The 12,801-nt window shown below is 41.8% G+C and overlaps 1 protein-coding gene across 2 annotated transcripts; it reads right to left on the reverse strand.

The window, feature by feature from the left end:
- Positions 1-9,932: 9,932 nt before the first annotated feature.
- On the reverse strand, positions 9,933-12,298 carry aar2 (AAR2 splicing factor). 2 transcript variants are annotated; one of them, XM_028410059.1, is made up of 4 exons: positions 12,238-12,298; positions 11,181-12,114; positions 10,859-11,088; positions 9,933-10,722 (listed from the first exon to the last, which is right to left on the reverse strand). In XM_028410059.1, exons 2-4 carry the CDS (start codon positions 11,950-11,952, stop codon positions 10,555-10,557), a joined length of 1,170 nt encoding a protein of 389 aa, XP_028265860.1. In that variant the 5' UTR covers positions 11,953-12,114; positions 12,238-12,298; the 3' UTR covers positions 9,933-10,554. The 2 variants fall into 2 exon arrangements, with proteins under 2 accessions (XP_028265860.1, XP_028265861.1); XM_028410060.1 differs by having other exon boundaries at positions 11,181-12,072; positions 12,238-12,291.
- Between the last annotated feature and the right edge of the window lie 503 nt (positions 12,299-12,801).

A 12,801-nucleotide genomic window follows, 5' to 3' on the forward strand; every position in this document is an offset into this window, starting at 1 on the left:
CTGCTGAGGTCTGTAAGCAGGTTAGGAGATGAGGGTTAAACCTCACACCCAGATCAATGTTTGTTCAACCTGGGATTATTTGTGAGATGGTTGTGCCTCCAACATCTCTATCTGTGGCTCTATAGATGTTTTTTAACTCAAGGTACAGATAAAGTTGGATAAAGAATTAAGTCCAAGGTTGTAGCCCCCTGTAGTGCAGCACTAGCCTGCAGCTATCTCTCAGCACCGTCTATCGTCTGTCTTAAACTCTGATTTGTTCTGTCTGGATCATAAGAAGAAGCGGGAGGCTTATCATTTCACACATAATAATCTCATTTCACAGCTTCTGGCACAGGGTCAGAACAGAGGAGAAGCACGGATAGTTCTGAAAGCTGGAGGTCCAATCACATGCCACTGTGTGTGTGTGTGTGTTGGGGCCCTGGCATCTGAAACTGATGGAAAATTTAGTTGTTTCCATTTTTAATAGCTTTGTACTGTTTAGTTTTGACTGTAAAGTTGTATGTGTTTCTAGCAGTAGCTGTGGTGTTTGCGTTCAACTGTGTTGACATTCATGTACATTTGGGTACACTTATACTTTTAGGTTATGGGGAAGCATGTGCACATAGTCTACCTCCTTGTAGAAGCCACGTAACTCTGGACCACTACAAAAGTGTTACTCAAATCTGGCACCATTACTGCCATCACTGAATGCCAAGCATCACCTTCTGTCACTGCTTCAGAACATCCATGTAATGGAAGGTCTACTGCTACCTGAAACAAGTGGTTCAGACAAATCAACACCATGAGTACCATTGGTACTGGCACTTGTGGGATGTGAACACATGCTGACTACTGCATTAGCTTTCAAAGATCCTCAGCAAATTATTGTTTCCCCTTTCTGAAATTCACTCATGTGATTGGTTAAAAGTAGCTCACGATAGATCCAATCAGTCTAGCAATTGGACCATTTTCCTTAGGTCGCCCATGGTAGACTTGTGTGACACTTCTTAAACTTTAAACATTAATCATGTATCACTGCATTAAAGGTTTTAATGTAGCTTTCCCTGACATCTCCTGCTAGGACAGGCCACTAGAACATTTATCTCTGCCTCCATTCTTGACCTGAACCCACAAAGTCAGTAAAACGGCCTTATCATCACCCAAATGCACCATGAATTTGAGAAATAGGTTGAGCACATTCCTCACTGTCTGCACCTTCTCAGCCATCTTCACCGATGAACCCAGAGTACACATTTGAGAGGCTCAGTAATTATTTTCTTTTGGTTCATTTGGGTACATGCAAGACCATATACATTACTCAAACAGTGATCTGTGCCATCATATCTCCCCTGGACCTCCTGTTGTCACTCTTGAAGAATGTTCTAATGACACTGTAAAGGCCACTGTATTGAGTGCAATAAATACCAAGCACACAGCAGCTGCTCCCAGTGCCTCCACACTACATGTCTTACTGTACAGCTCTGAGCCATGAAAAATCCTAGGCATGCATGAGTGTGCATACATTACTTTCAGGGGAGCCTACAAGTCTACATTGACTTTGATGCAGTGCAGGACTGTTGCCATAATATAGTGGAATGTAATTATGCTTGATTGGTGGATCAGTGTCAATAAATCAATAATGAAATGTTAATGAATGGGTTAAGTTAGTAAGCTGGAGCATGTTGGCATACAGATGGGTTACAGTATAGACCCGGGGAGGTTTGAACAGACTCTTTTGTCTGACTGCATAATCCTTCATATGACACAGTGCTAGCCAAACAAATCTCACATTTTAATAAAGACAGGATTTCTTCTCCAGACGGTGAAGGGACCAAGTCTGGATTGAGTGTGATGCTGGAGGGAATACATATTGTAAATGTATTTAAAAAAAATACAAAATTAAAGGTTCACCCATTCCTGTAATGATAGAAGATGAAGGTATGACCACGACATGGGTAAAGCTTCTCCAGAATAAAGGTCACAAACACTTAACAAGTATGTTTGGCGTTGATTTGTAATTCATTAAACAAACAACAAATCTAACAGAGAATCACTCAATATTTTCAAGAGTTTGAAGCAAGACAACTGGATAACTTTATCACCTCTACTCAGTATGATGGAAAAACAAACATCAAATCAAAACAATCTCTGGCTGTGTGAATGTGGTGACTCTATGATCCCCATGACCTTGTCCTTGACCCCAACCCCAATCCCATGACCAAAGGCCCTCTAACTATTGAGCCCCATTATTCATACAAAATACCTTCATGTCTACTGTGCTCTCAAGGGTTTCACTAAAGGCATGTATGGTACTAATGTATGGTACTAATTTCCTTTTCAGTTAATTTGAAATCAATGTTTCTGCTTCTCAGCAATCTGAGCTTTTAATTACCGAGTCTGGCAGGTATCAGACTAGGATTATTTTTATGATATATGAACATTAATGGGTAATGGGTCATATTTGCAAAGTTACTGGTTTTGTTCACCTCTGATGCAAAGATATTTATGATGATGAAAGGTGTTGATTTGACTTTGAGGAAGGTCACTTTGTCTGCCCTGAGGATGATTTTCTGTAATGAAAAACAAAACAAAACCAAAAGCCGAGCGGTGACAGTGTGGATTTAGCCACTCATCCAGGAATCTCAAAGACGAACAAATCTCCGCTCTTTAGTGGACAGGATATGAAGGATATCTGCCGCAACAATCACAGAACATGTGCCCGTCAAACACGTGTAGGTGTATGTGTGTGTTTATGTAGGACAGAGAGTGCATGCATGCACATGTAAGTACATTTGTGTGGTTTGGATTAAGAACCCCCAACGTGCCTATCTACAGACTTCCATGTGTTTTCTCAGGCTATTGGTTATTAAGGCAAGAATTTGTGCATTGGTGACCCCAGATATCTAACGTAAGGCAGATTGTATCCACTTAGCAAGGCAGCGCACACTGATAAAACCGAGGCATGGCTGCAACTGAAACAATTCCCAACTGGTCCCGTCAAGAATTCTGTTGGATTAGCTCTGAATCCCTCCTCAAGCTTCCAGGCGTCAGCAGTGCACCTCAAAAAGAAAAGGGGTTTCCGTGTTATGTTTATGTTTGATATAGGTCTTCACTCATAAAAAAAAGTTCAGATATTTTCTCAAACAGTCAAACAAACACATTTACAATGTGCTCCTATGTCCTTGCTGGAGACAGAGGTCTCTTGGGCGTGTGAAATAATTGCGTGAAAAGCTGGACTCTAAATTGGTTGGGTGTGACGGCCACCGATTTGCCAATCATTCCATTGCTTTCATGAGACTGACAGGACTGCCAAAAAGAAAAGGAGGGGGAACACTGCCTTTCAAATTAACAAGACAGAGAAAGAAACAAATAGATGCATAGAATTAGAATCAGTAACAGTCTTAAAATAGCCTTTAGAACCTGTGCAAATCAGGTTAATTCTCTACAATAGCAAGAGAAACAGTTGCCAAGGCCTGTTGAATAATGTGCATGTGTTTCATTCAATAACAATTAAGAGAAAGACAATATAACACGTGAGCTCAGAAATATCTCCTCCAACACTTGTATCATCTTTGTGAGTTTTCTCCATCTGACTCACATACTAACCCTTAAGAGCCAACTGACAGACTGACTCCTTTTTTTTCTTCTAAAACGTAATAACTTCTAACAACAGGGGGCAACATTTTATCACAACGTTGTGGTGTTGGTGTGTTGTTAACTTTATATGTCACAAATACATCATAACCCTTATAGTTACATTGGCTCTATGTAAGATTTGTATCTGTAAAGCTGATGTTGTATATCTTCATGCACCCCCAGCACCAATCTTCCACATGAAAACATCCCTTCCTTTCCCCTGCATGACCATTAAATGTGACCAGATCATGGCGTGTGTTTCCGTCTGAGCGCGGGTCTTTGTTTGTCTACCCATGAATCCTGGCAGCCTTGGTGTTGGGGGTGCAGGAAGGGATGCAGACTGGAAGCTGTGGGAGTAGAATATCATTAGCCATAAAGCAGAGCTTCACTCTGCGTCCGTGTATGTATAAGCTTGACATATGGCAAGGGCCAGCTTCTCTGTAGATGCAGCTGCATGTGAAGGTGTGAGCTCTTAGATCAAATGTTTACTTTGAACTAAACGTCTTCCCTCAAGAAACTACAAGAACAAGATCCCTCGAGTCTGAACAGAGAGGTGGATACTCCTGTCAGGTTCTGACACCCCACCTGGCAAAACAGAGAAAGTGTTCTTAGTGTTTGTGAGTGTGTTCCAAGTATATCATGCACATACATTTTAACCGCATACAATAAACTCTGATGGTTCCAGTACTTAAATTGCACTACAGTGTTACCAGAGGAACACAACTGAGGTTTTAAAATCACTGGCATATCCACAGTAGAAGTCCAATACCAAGGGGACACTTCAGTAGTCTTTGCGAAGGCATTCTGTGGGCAGTCAGGGTCTGACTTTCATTAGCCAGCTGTGGTTCAGTGGTAATGTGGATATGGAGAAGGCCCAGAGCAGAAACATGGAGCTGGTCCAAATCAGGAACAGAGCCAATGACTATTTACTGGTCAGACGGCATAGGGTCTGAGAGATAAACAGCACCAGCAGCATTAGACTGAGCCACATAGTAGAAAAGGGGAGGGGGCAGCACACAGAAGAAGTGTGGAAACATATGAGTGTTGCTCCTCCTGGGTTTGCTGCAGAGAAAGGGGGAGTTGCTGAAGTGTTTATGGTAAAAAGCTGCTCTGCAGACTTTTAATGATATCATCGCAGCTTCTGCAAGTTGTTTGTGATTTGGGTTGAGTAACTTAAGCTTTTAATGATCCTATAAGCTGACATACCACAATTATACCACACCTAACATGTTGCTGGGTTGTTACTGTGAATTTTTTTTAATGTAGATAATTTACAACTTGCAGTTGTGTTTTTGTTTTGTTTCTGTGATAATGCACCTAATGACCCCACACTCCATGAGCCTATCCTACTTCTGCCTCCAGACCCTGCCTACTCATCAGAGACCCATCGAATTCTCATCTATAATTTATCACTGCATCTCAGATCCACAGACATTATCTCTTCTTTGCAGGTCATTACCATCTTGGAATAAACACAAACCACTTAGTGGCCAGATTTTAAACTGAATCGGCCAAACCTCCCATTCCTGGTTACATGTCTTTGGAGTTACATCAAATCTTGCACTGGGTGCATCACATGGCTGTGTTTATTGCCTGTGGCTTAACAACAACAAAAAAATAGCCTCCTGTGAGCCAAACACGTGGCCACCTGGCTCCAGTGAGCCTGGCCACAACATGGCCACACACACACACATTAACAGAAGCCTGTTTAATTAGACAGCTCTAATAGCAGTGGTGACAGCAGCAGGACAGGACAGGAGACAGCAAGGGCTTAGACTAAGGATGATCAGCTGAGAAAGATCTAGGATTCCGGCCAGCACATACTAAAGGGGAGTTAGAGCTGGAAGGACTTTGAAGAAAATCGTAATTAGGAGATATTTACATCCTGATGAGAAGTTGGGTCTGTTAATGGTTATGAGCAAATTCTGGGGAAGCTGAGATTTCAACAAGCAAAAAATGAGAGAGCAAGCTAGAAGATACTGATAGCAGCTCATAATTCAACTCCTGCCTAGACAGGGAGAAGCAGAAGGATGGAGGAAGTGGAATATGGTAGGAAAGACTGGAATAAGGGGGGTGGACAGGAAGAAGATTTACTGTTGTATTAAAAAGATGCTGGAATAAAAGTGGGGACATGGGGATTTTTATGTGGCTTTTTAAAAGCTTCCACTGTCACAAAAGAAATCCCATGACGTTAAGGTTCAATGAAAAAGAAGGACATACAATAGAAGTAATCATTCTCTGCTAATTGATTCAACAATATTTACTAAAATAACTGAAACCAACTGGGACAAAGTAGTCATTTGGTGACATTTACCCTCCAAGTGATGTTATCTGAAAAGAGATCTGATTAGTGGTCTTTGCCATGTTTAAAGGAGGGAGACTTGGAGATCAAACCACAAGGGTCAAAATGGCAGACTTAGTACTTCTTAAGTAAGTCGTCCTATATATTCAGCCATAATTTAGACATTTTCACCTCTGCGGTATACTTTTAGGTGTAGCTCTTAAAATGCTATATAGAAAAATACCAGCAAATCTTTTGTTCCGGAGTGGAAAGATTTATACCTGCTGATGTCATACCGGATGCACAGGAGAGCAAGCTGGTAGAGGAAGAGTTCCACAGAAAACAATGACCAGGGAAGGTTTATATACTGTATAGTATATATATGTATTAAGATTGAGGGAGGATAAATCAAAGCAGACAAAAGAAGTGTGTGGTGAGAAAAGTCTGAATAATACATCAGGAATCCCTGAATTATTCACAAGGTAGAGGGTGTTTGTGGAGGCAGCAGAAGGTAAAGAGAAATGAGGCAAAGAGAAAGTACAGAAAATTGATAGAAAGCAGAAAAGGGCAGAAGAAAACAGGAATGACTTTTAATACCCAGTGGAAAAGAATGAGTGAAGAATGTTTTCATCCTCTTCAGAGCACTGAATGGGTCCGGTCTGCTCAGGCTTTGCCCTTCCTCCCCACACTGCTACCTACTCAGCTGGTTCTCCCCTGGGTGTGGGGCTACCAGGAGGGGTCCGCTTCCACTTCAGAACCCTTGTGTAGATACACACACACACACATGCAGACACACAACTGCATATGTGTGTGTGTGTGTGTGTGTGTGTGTGTGTGTGTGTGTGTGTGTGTGTGTTTTGGGGTGCAGGGGTAGTATTCAAATCCTTTCTGCTGTGGCAACGTCTGCCAGAGTTCATGCTCTGAGTGCCACAGCCAAAAACAACACAACCTCACTAAAAATGGAAGTCAGAGATCAGTCATCTGATGGGCAGGTGGGGGAGAATGAAAGATATCTGATGGACTGGGAATGTGGAACAGAGACCAGGAACAGGACGAGGTCTTTCCTGTGGTTTCTCTAAACTGTTCTGAATTCTAAATGACCGTCCAATGTTTAGTTAAGCTCTGGAGTATGATATACAGCACAGGCTCAGACACATTTATGAGCTCTGTGACAACACTGAGACATGACAGTGGAGGTGATCTGTGTCTGTGTGTGCTAATCACAGCCTGTATACTTGTTTCACCTCTACAAATTTAGTTACTTAGCCTGGGAAATTTATTGGCCAGCTGTTGCATCCTTGTGCTGTACATGATCAGAAAGACACACGCACATACCTGCGGACTTGACCTCAAAGGTCTACCGCCTTGCTTTTAGCTCCTGCCTTTAATCACTTCAGCAGATCACTATAACAGAACATATTGTTCACACACACACACCCAATCTCTCTCTCTCCTGATGTGTATGAAATTTCCAGGAGGGATTTTTAACCTCATCCATCCCCACTTTTAGCACACACACACACACACACCCATATGTCTGGGCAGCAGAGCTGAAAATGTGTATGCGCCCAAACTGTGCACTCACATATGCATCCTGGGAAAATGTACACGTGCTTAACTCACATTTGGGTCATGAGTCAGACATGTGAAGCCCCTGCTAGTACTGCAGCAGAGAAAGGGTTAGGAGTAATAATCACAGCCTGGTCATTGACATATATGCTTACTTATGAGACAGACAAGCTTACAAGGTGAGAGGAAGCAGCAGCTGGAAATTGATGTGTATGGACAGGCAGTGAAATCCACACAAGTACACAAACCATTTAACCTTCATCTGGATTTACTTGCTTTTATATGAAAAGTGAGGTTTTTACTGTCAACAACAGAAAAAATCACTCTTCCCACTTCTGGACAATCATCTTTTCCTACAGAACACAATTACTAAAAGCTCAGTTTTTGACAGCCTATTTGTTACATCATGCTATCAATCAAATGATCAGAGAAAGAAACTGACTTTGAATGAGTAAATGAAAAGATAAAAAGCAACAATAATAACAAGAGAAATAGTAAAGATTATCTACAAAGTCATAGTATTTGTAGAAGGTATAGATCAATGCAAAAAGTTGTTAAATGGCTTTAAAACTATAGGCTGGAATAAACATGCACAGCTCCTATAGCTTATTTGTGATTGTCTTACAACAAAATCTAGCATATACCTATTTCTTGCTAATGCGAGGAATCCAATTTCCACAGATGTTCCACCAAGAGTCCTTTGAGATCTACACATTTTAACTAGTGGTCACTTCCCACTGTGGTTTTCAGATGTTGCTTTCCCTTTCACAACACATGTCTGGAGACAAACATGCTGCTTTTTGTGGTGTTCCATTGGGCTTCAGAATTCAGCCACTAAAGTTTTATTTTTGCGATCAGGTCAGGTTGTCATTTTGACAGAAACATTTCTCGTTAAAAAGATGGTATGTCAAAGCAATGAGACATGCCTAACAGTCCACTTAGAGATGAAACTTTTGGATTTTTGAGATTATTACCTGTACTGATGATTTTGTGAGAGTTTTTCATCTTTGTTTATTGATCACATTCAGGAATGGGCTTCTATAGAAGGCTTGGGTGTTAATTAAGTTATTCTGTACTTAAAAGATCAAAAGACAATATTTGTTCAGTCTTTAATTATTATTAAAACAAGTCAACACTCTGTCAAGAAATCAAACACACGCATGTGCGCACAGTCTCTCCTCCGTCCTTCTTGCTGCCTTGGAGAGGGGAGCTGAGCGAGTGACTGACTGAGAAAGAAACAGAGGGGCCTGTGTTTACACTGGCAGGGTGAGCAGCCTGAGAGCCCCATGGAAATGGCCAGCTCACATCTAATGGAGAGAAAGCCTGTGACTGACAGGGCCTTCTAGGCTTTGAGGTTCTGCATAATCAGTGCAGCCCATTTCTCAGTATGCTTCACTCCCTGGGGTGGCCGCACCAAACCAAACAAATAAGAAAGATTAAAAGGAAATCGGTTGCCATACCAGGAACATGGCAGGAGTTCGCTGAGGAAAAAGGTTTGTGTGCAGCACAAAAAACCTGGACACTTAAAGAGCTGTCCGCTGACTTGCTGTACAGTGTAATTCCAGCACTAATGTAGGGGCTGGAATGCCAAGGACATCCCAGTAGAGTCATTTCAGTGACTGTCTTCTTCATTGACAATGTACAGTATTTCATCCTTACTGAGGAATATGAATCTACAAATCACTACATTTCCTTCCATGTTACGGTGATATGTTTCCACCATGTGTTCCAAGCCATTTTCTTCATCTAATTGCAAAAAGACAATAACAACCAGTACATGCAGAGCCCCAGTGGTCCAACAGTGGACCACAAACACAGAGCTGATCTTCTTTTAAGTTGCACATAAAGTTTCAAAAGGGGGAGTTTTCATCATAAAGCCTACCATTACCGGCCATTTCACAATACCATCTGTCTTCTGGGAAAAGAATTGATTTCTTGCATTGGCATTTGGATCCCCATCAACAGGGCCAGATTCCATTTACTCACATAATTGCATTAGCTGGCTTTCATTCATTTCACAGCAGCTTCGTGGTTATAGATTGGTTAATGGAGCCAGGGCATGTCAAAGAAGAGAAGTGCAGCTGGACAGAGAAAAAGTTCAACAGGGGCAGAGACGAAATTAACGGATGAATAGATTAATGGAATAAAAGGAAAACAAAAGGTTTGTCCCATACGTCACAGTCGAGGAAGAGACACACATGCACAAAACAAATAAACGTATGTGATTTTGTGATCATTTGATCCTACTGTACTGTGCATATATTCCTGACAAAGTTTTAAAACAACCTCCAAAGTCAACATGAACACACCTACAAATGAAGGCACCATACTTGAGGTCAAAAATCTTCACAAAAAGCCTTTGCATGCCACCTAGTGGAGGAAAAAGAAATAACTCCTCCAGACACCTATTAAAACATACTGCACATTCATAATTAATGATCAACACTTAAAGAAATCCATAAAGCTATTTTTGTTTCAGAATTGTTATTTTTATTTTTAACTTTTATCACTCTAAATTGCCTAAACAACAAAGCAGGCATTCTTAATGGCATTTTATATTACAAGAAGAAAAAAACTAACACTCTGTTAACCTGTTTTGTAGGAACAACAGAGAGTTAAAAGGGCACAATTATCGCCACCTGAAAAACAGATGTATGCATTTTATCTAACAAATATTCAAGTTGAACCTTCATCAAGGTTGGGTGATGTATTGTTTCAAACTATGTTAACACGTGGCTGAAGAAACTATGTGTTTGGCATGGTTCATATTGCCTTCCATAATTGTCTAACTAAAGTAAACCTAAAAAATACAAAGGGATTGATTTCACAGTTGAAACTCGCTAAGAAACAAAAGAGGGCACCACTCTGTCCTCATTTGTTGCAGCTCAGCCTTGACTGTAACTTTAGATGACTGAAATGAAATAACCTGTTTGCCTTCTTCGAAATAAGTTACACTATATGGGCCAAGTTCAACAACCTCAACACACACAGTTGTAAAACTAGAAGACTAAGAAGTCTTCTGAATGACTTCAGTGATTAAAGTGTCTTCAGGCCTTTTGATGTGATATTAAATACTTTACAGACCAGTTTCAGTCCACAGTAACATCTTCAGGCAGCTCCACCACAACAGGTGCACAGTCTTCCAGGTCTGCGTCAAAATCCCAGCAAAACTTCTTGGTCAGGTGTGCTTTGAATTTCTCTGCTCTTTTACGCAGGGCACCATCTACACCAGGTCCAATGGCAAACTGGAAGAAATCCTGTAGGAGAACAAGTCAAACACTCAAGTTACTTCTAACTGTGAATGACCCTGAGAACAGTTAAAATGTGTGTGATGCTTTGACAGTGTTGTAAAAACTACTTAAAGTAGATAGACTTAGAGCAATGGGTATCTACCTGCATTGTGGAAGTAAGGAAGTTGCTCTGTGACACAATGTCAACAAAGAAATCAGGAGGTATTTCTCCAAGCTGGTGGTAAAGCACAGTGATGAGACCCAGGTAGAGTTCCTTGTGCTTCTGCATGGCCTCTTCTGAGCGACACAGCAGAGCCAGGAGGCTCTTCCAGTGCTCAAAGCCATCATACACATCCCCAATCAGGAAACACACAAAAGCGAACTGCAGTTCACCTGCAAGTAATTAAAAGTAGCTAAATGTGGGTTTCATTCGTTTTGATTTTACATATAATATGACATGTGTGGCATTTAAATGTTACACATACCTAGCAGGTTGAGAGGCTGCTGCTTATGGTTGTTTTCCAGCACAGTCTCCAGGGCATAGCTCAGGTCCAAGCTGCACTGGGTGATCTGGGCTGGCGTAGCTCCAGCAGGGTAGGTCTTTTTGGGGATAACAGAGAGCCGCAGCTCAGTGCCCTCCCTGTGTTTCATCTTCGGGAGCCTGTCGAGTCCTTCTTTCATGCTCTGACAGGCTGTGTCATTCCTCGGCTGATCTGCCCTGTCCTCAGTGTGTCTAAGCTGAAGCTCAGGAATGACATCACTGAAGGCACATATTCGACCTGAAAGGGGTTGTAATTTATTGGCCACCTCTTCAGTGAGGCGGTCAGTGAGGGACACCCACTTTCTCATCACCTCATAGGGATAAGGGCCTAAGTAAGGATCCAGCTCTCGCAACGTTGAACGTATCCGGCTCACCTCTTCTTCATTTTTGGAGGCTGAGAAGTCCAGATCTTCTTCTTTGGGGTCCCAGTTGGCCAGTATGATCTCTCTCGGCTTGAGAGTGAGGAAGAGGCCGGTCTTTGGGCCAGTTTCACTTCCACAGCTTGGTGAGTTAACAGAGCAGTAGTAGAGGAAGTGGAGACCTGGGGGGATCATCTTGACACCCCGAAAACGGGGACCCACCCGCCAGCTCTTGCAGTCTATGCCAAGCTCTGTACCCTGAGGGATACCGAGCAGTACCAGGGTCGCTCCTTCCTCAAACAGCCTCCGAGCAACATCTGGATCCATGTCCACACTACTACTACTGCTGCTAGCCATTACAGCCCCTTTAAATGCTACTGGACTTAAACCTACCAACAAAGTCTGTCACAGCAACTAAAACTTGTTTTCACCTGTTGACCGACTTCTTTACGTCGACGACATTTTGAAGAATTCCCCCTAAAATGTGGCACGTTTTGAATACATGTAGTTTATCCGTCTCTGAAAAAATATGACGAGCAGATTTACTTTGACCAAAATAAAGCAGAGTTTGGGTAAGAAAGGATTTTAGCAGTGGATATATGTTTATACGTTCGTGTTGTTAAATATTTAGTGAAACAATACCTCGTGAGCTCGAATGTTGATATTTCAGGTCGCAAGGCAATCGTTTGGCGGAAGCTGTCCCACACAACATTTGTTCCGGGCGAAAACCGCGCCGTATTAGAAACGTTCCGCATTCTGTATCGTATCTTTAGCCCGTGCCTAAATGAGCTGGTAGACATTGCAAACATACAGTATGTTCTGCAAAAAATGCTTTTCATTTCATTACAGCGCTGATATAGAAAAAAATAAACTGTTACCGTTTATCCTTAAATTGACCCTCAGGGATGAATAAAGTTTTCTGATTCGGAATCCTGTATGGAGGATGACCTATAGAGATAACGACAACAGGCCAACAGTGAGTGCTAGAAGAAATCTGAACATGCCACCAGACTTCATAGTTTGTCATAGTTGTGTTTTATCACAGTGAAAGGAAGACAGCAGAGTAGTTCTGTGTTAACTGCCATATGCCTGAGTGATTTGTAGCATTTGCATCATCAGGCACATATGGACCCAACATACTTTTTCAGTGTAGGTTTGCTGTGTTTATTTTGTTAACCACTTATCTGCTCTACATTCCAGACATTA

The sequence above is a fragment of the Parambassis ranga genome, chromosome 7 (genome assembly GCF_900634625.1).
Source record: "Parambassis ranga chromosome 7, fParRan2.1, whole genome shotgun sequence".
Classification (NCBI taxonomy): Eukaryota; Metazoa; Chordata; class Actinopteri; family Ambassidae; genus Parambassis; species Parambassis ranga.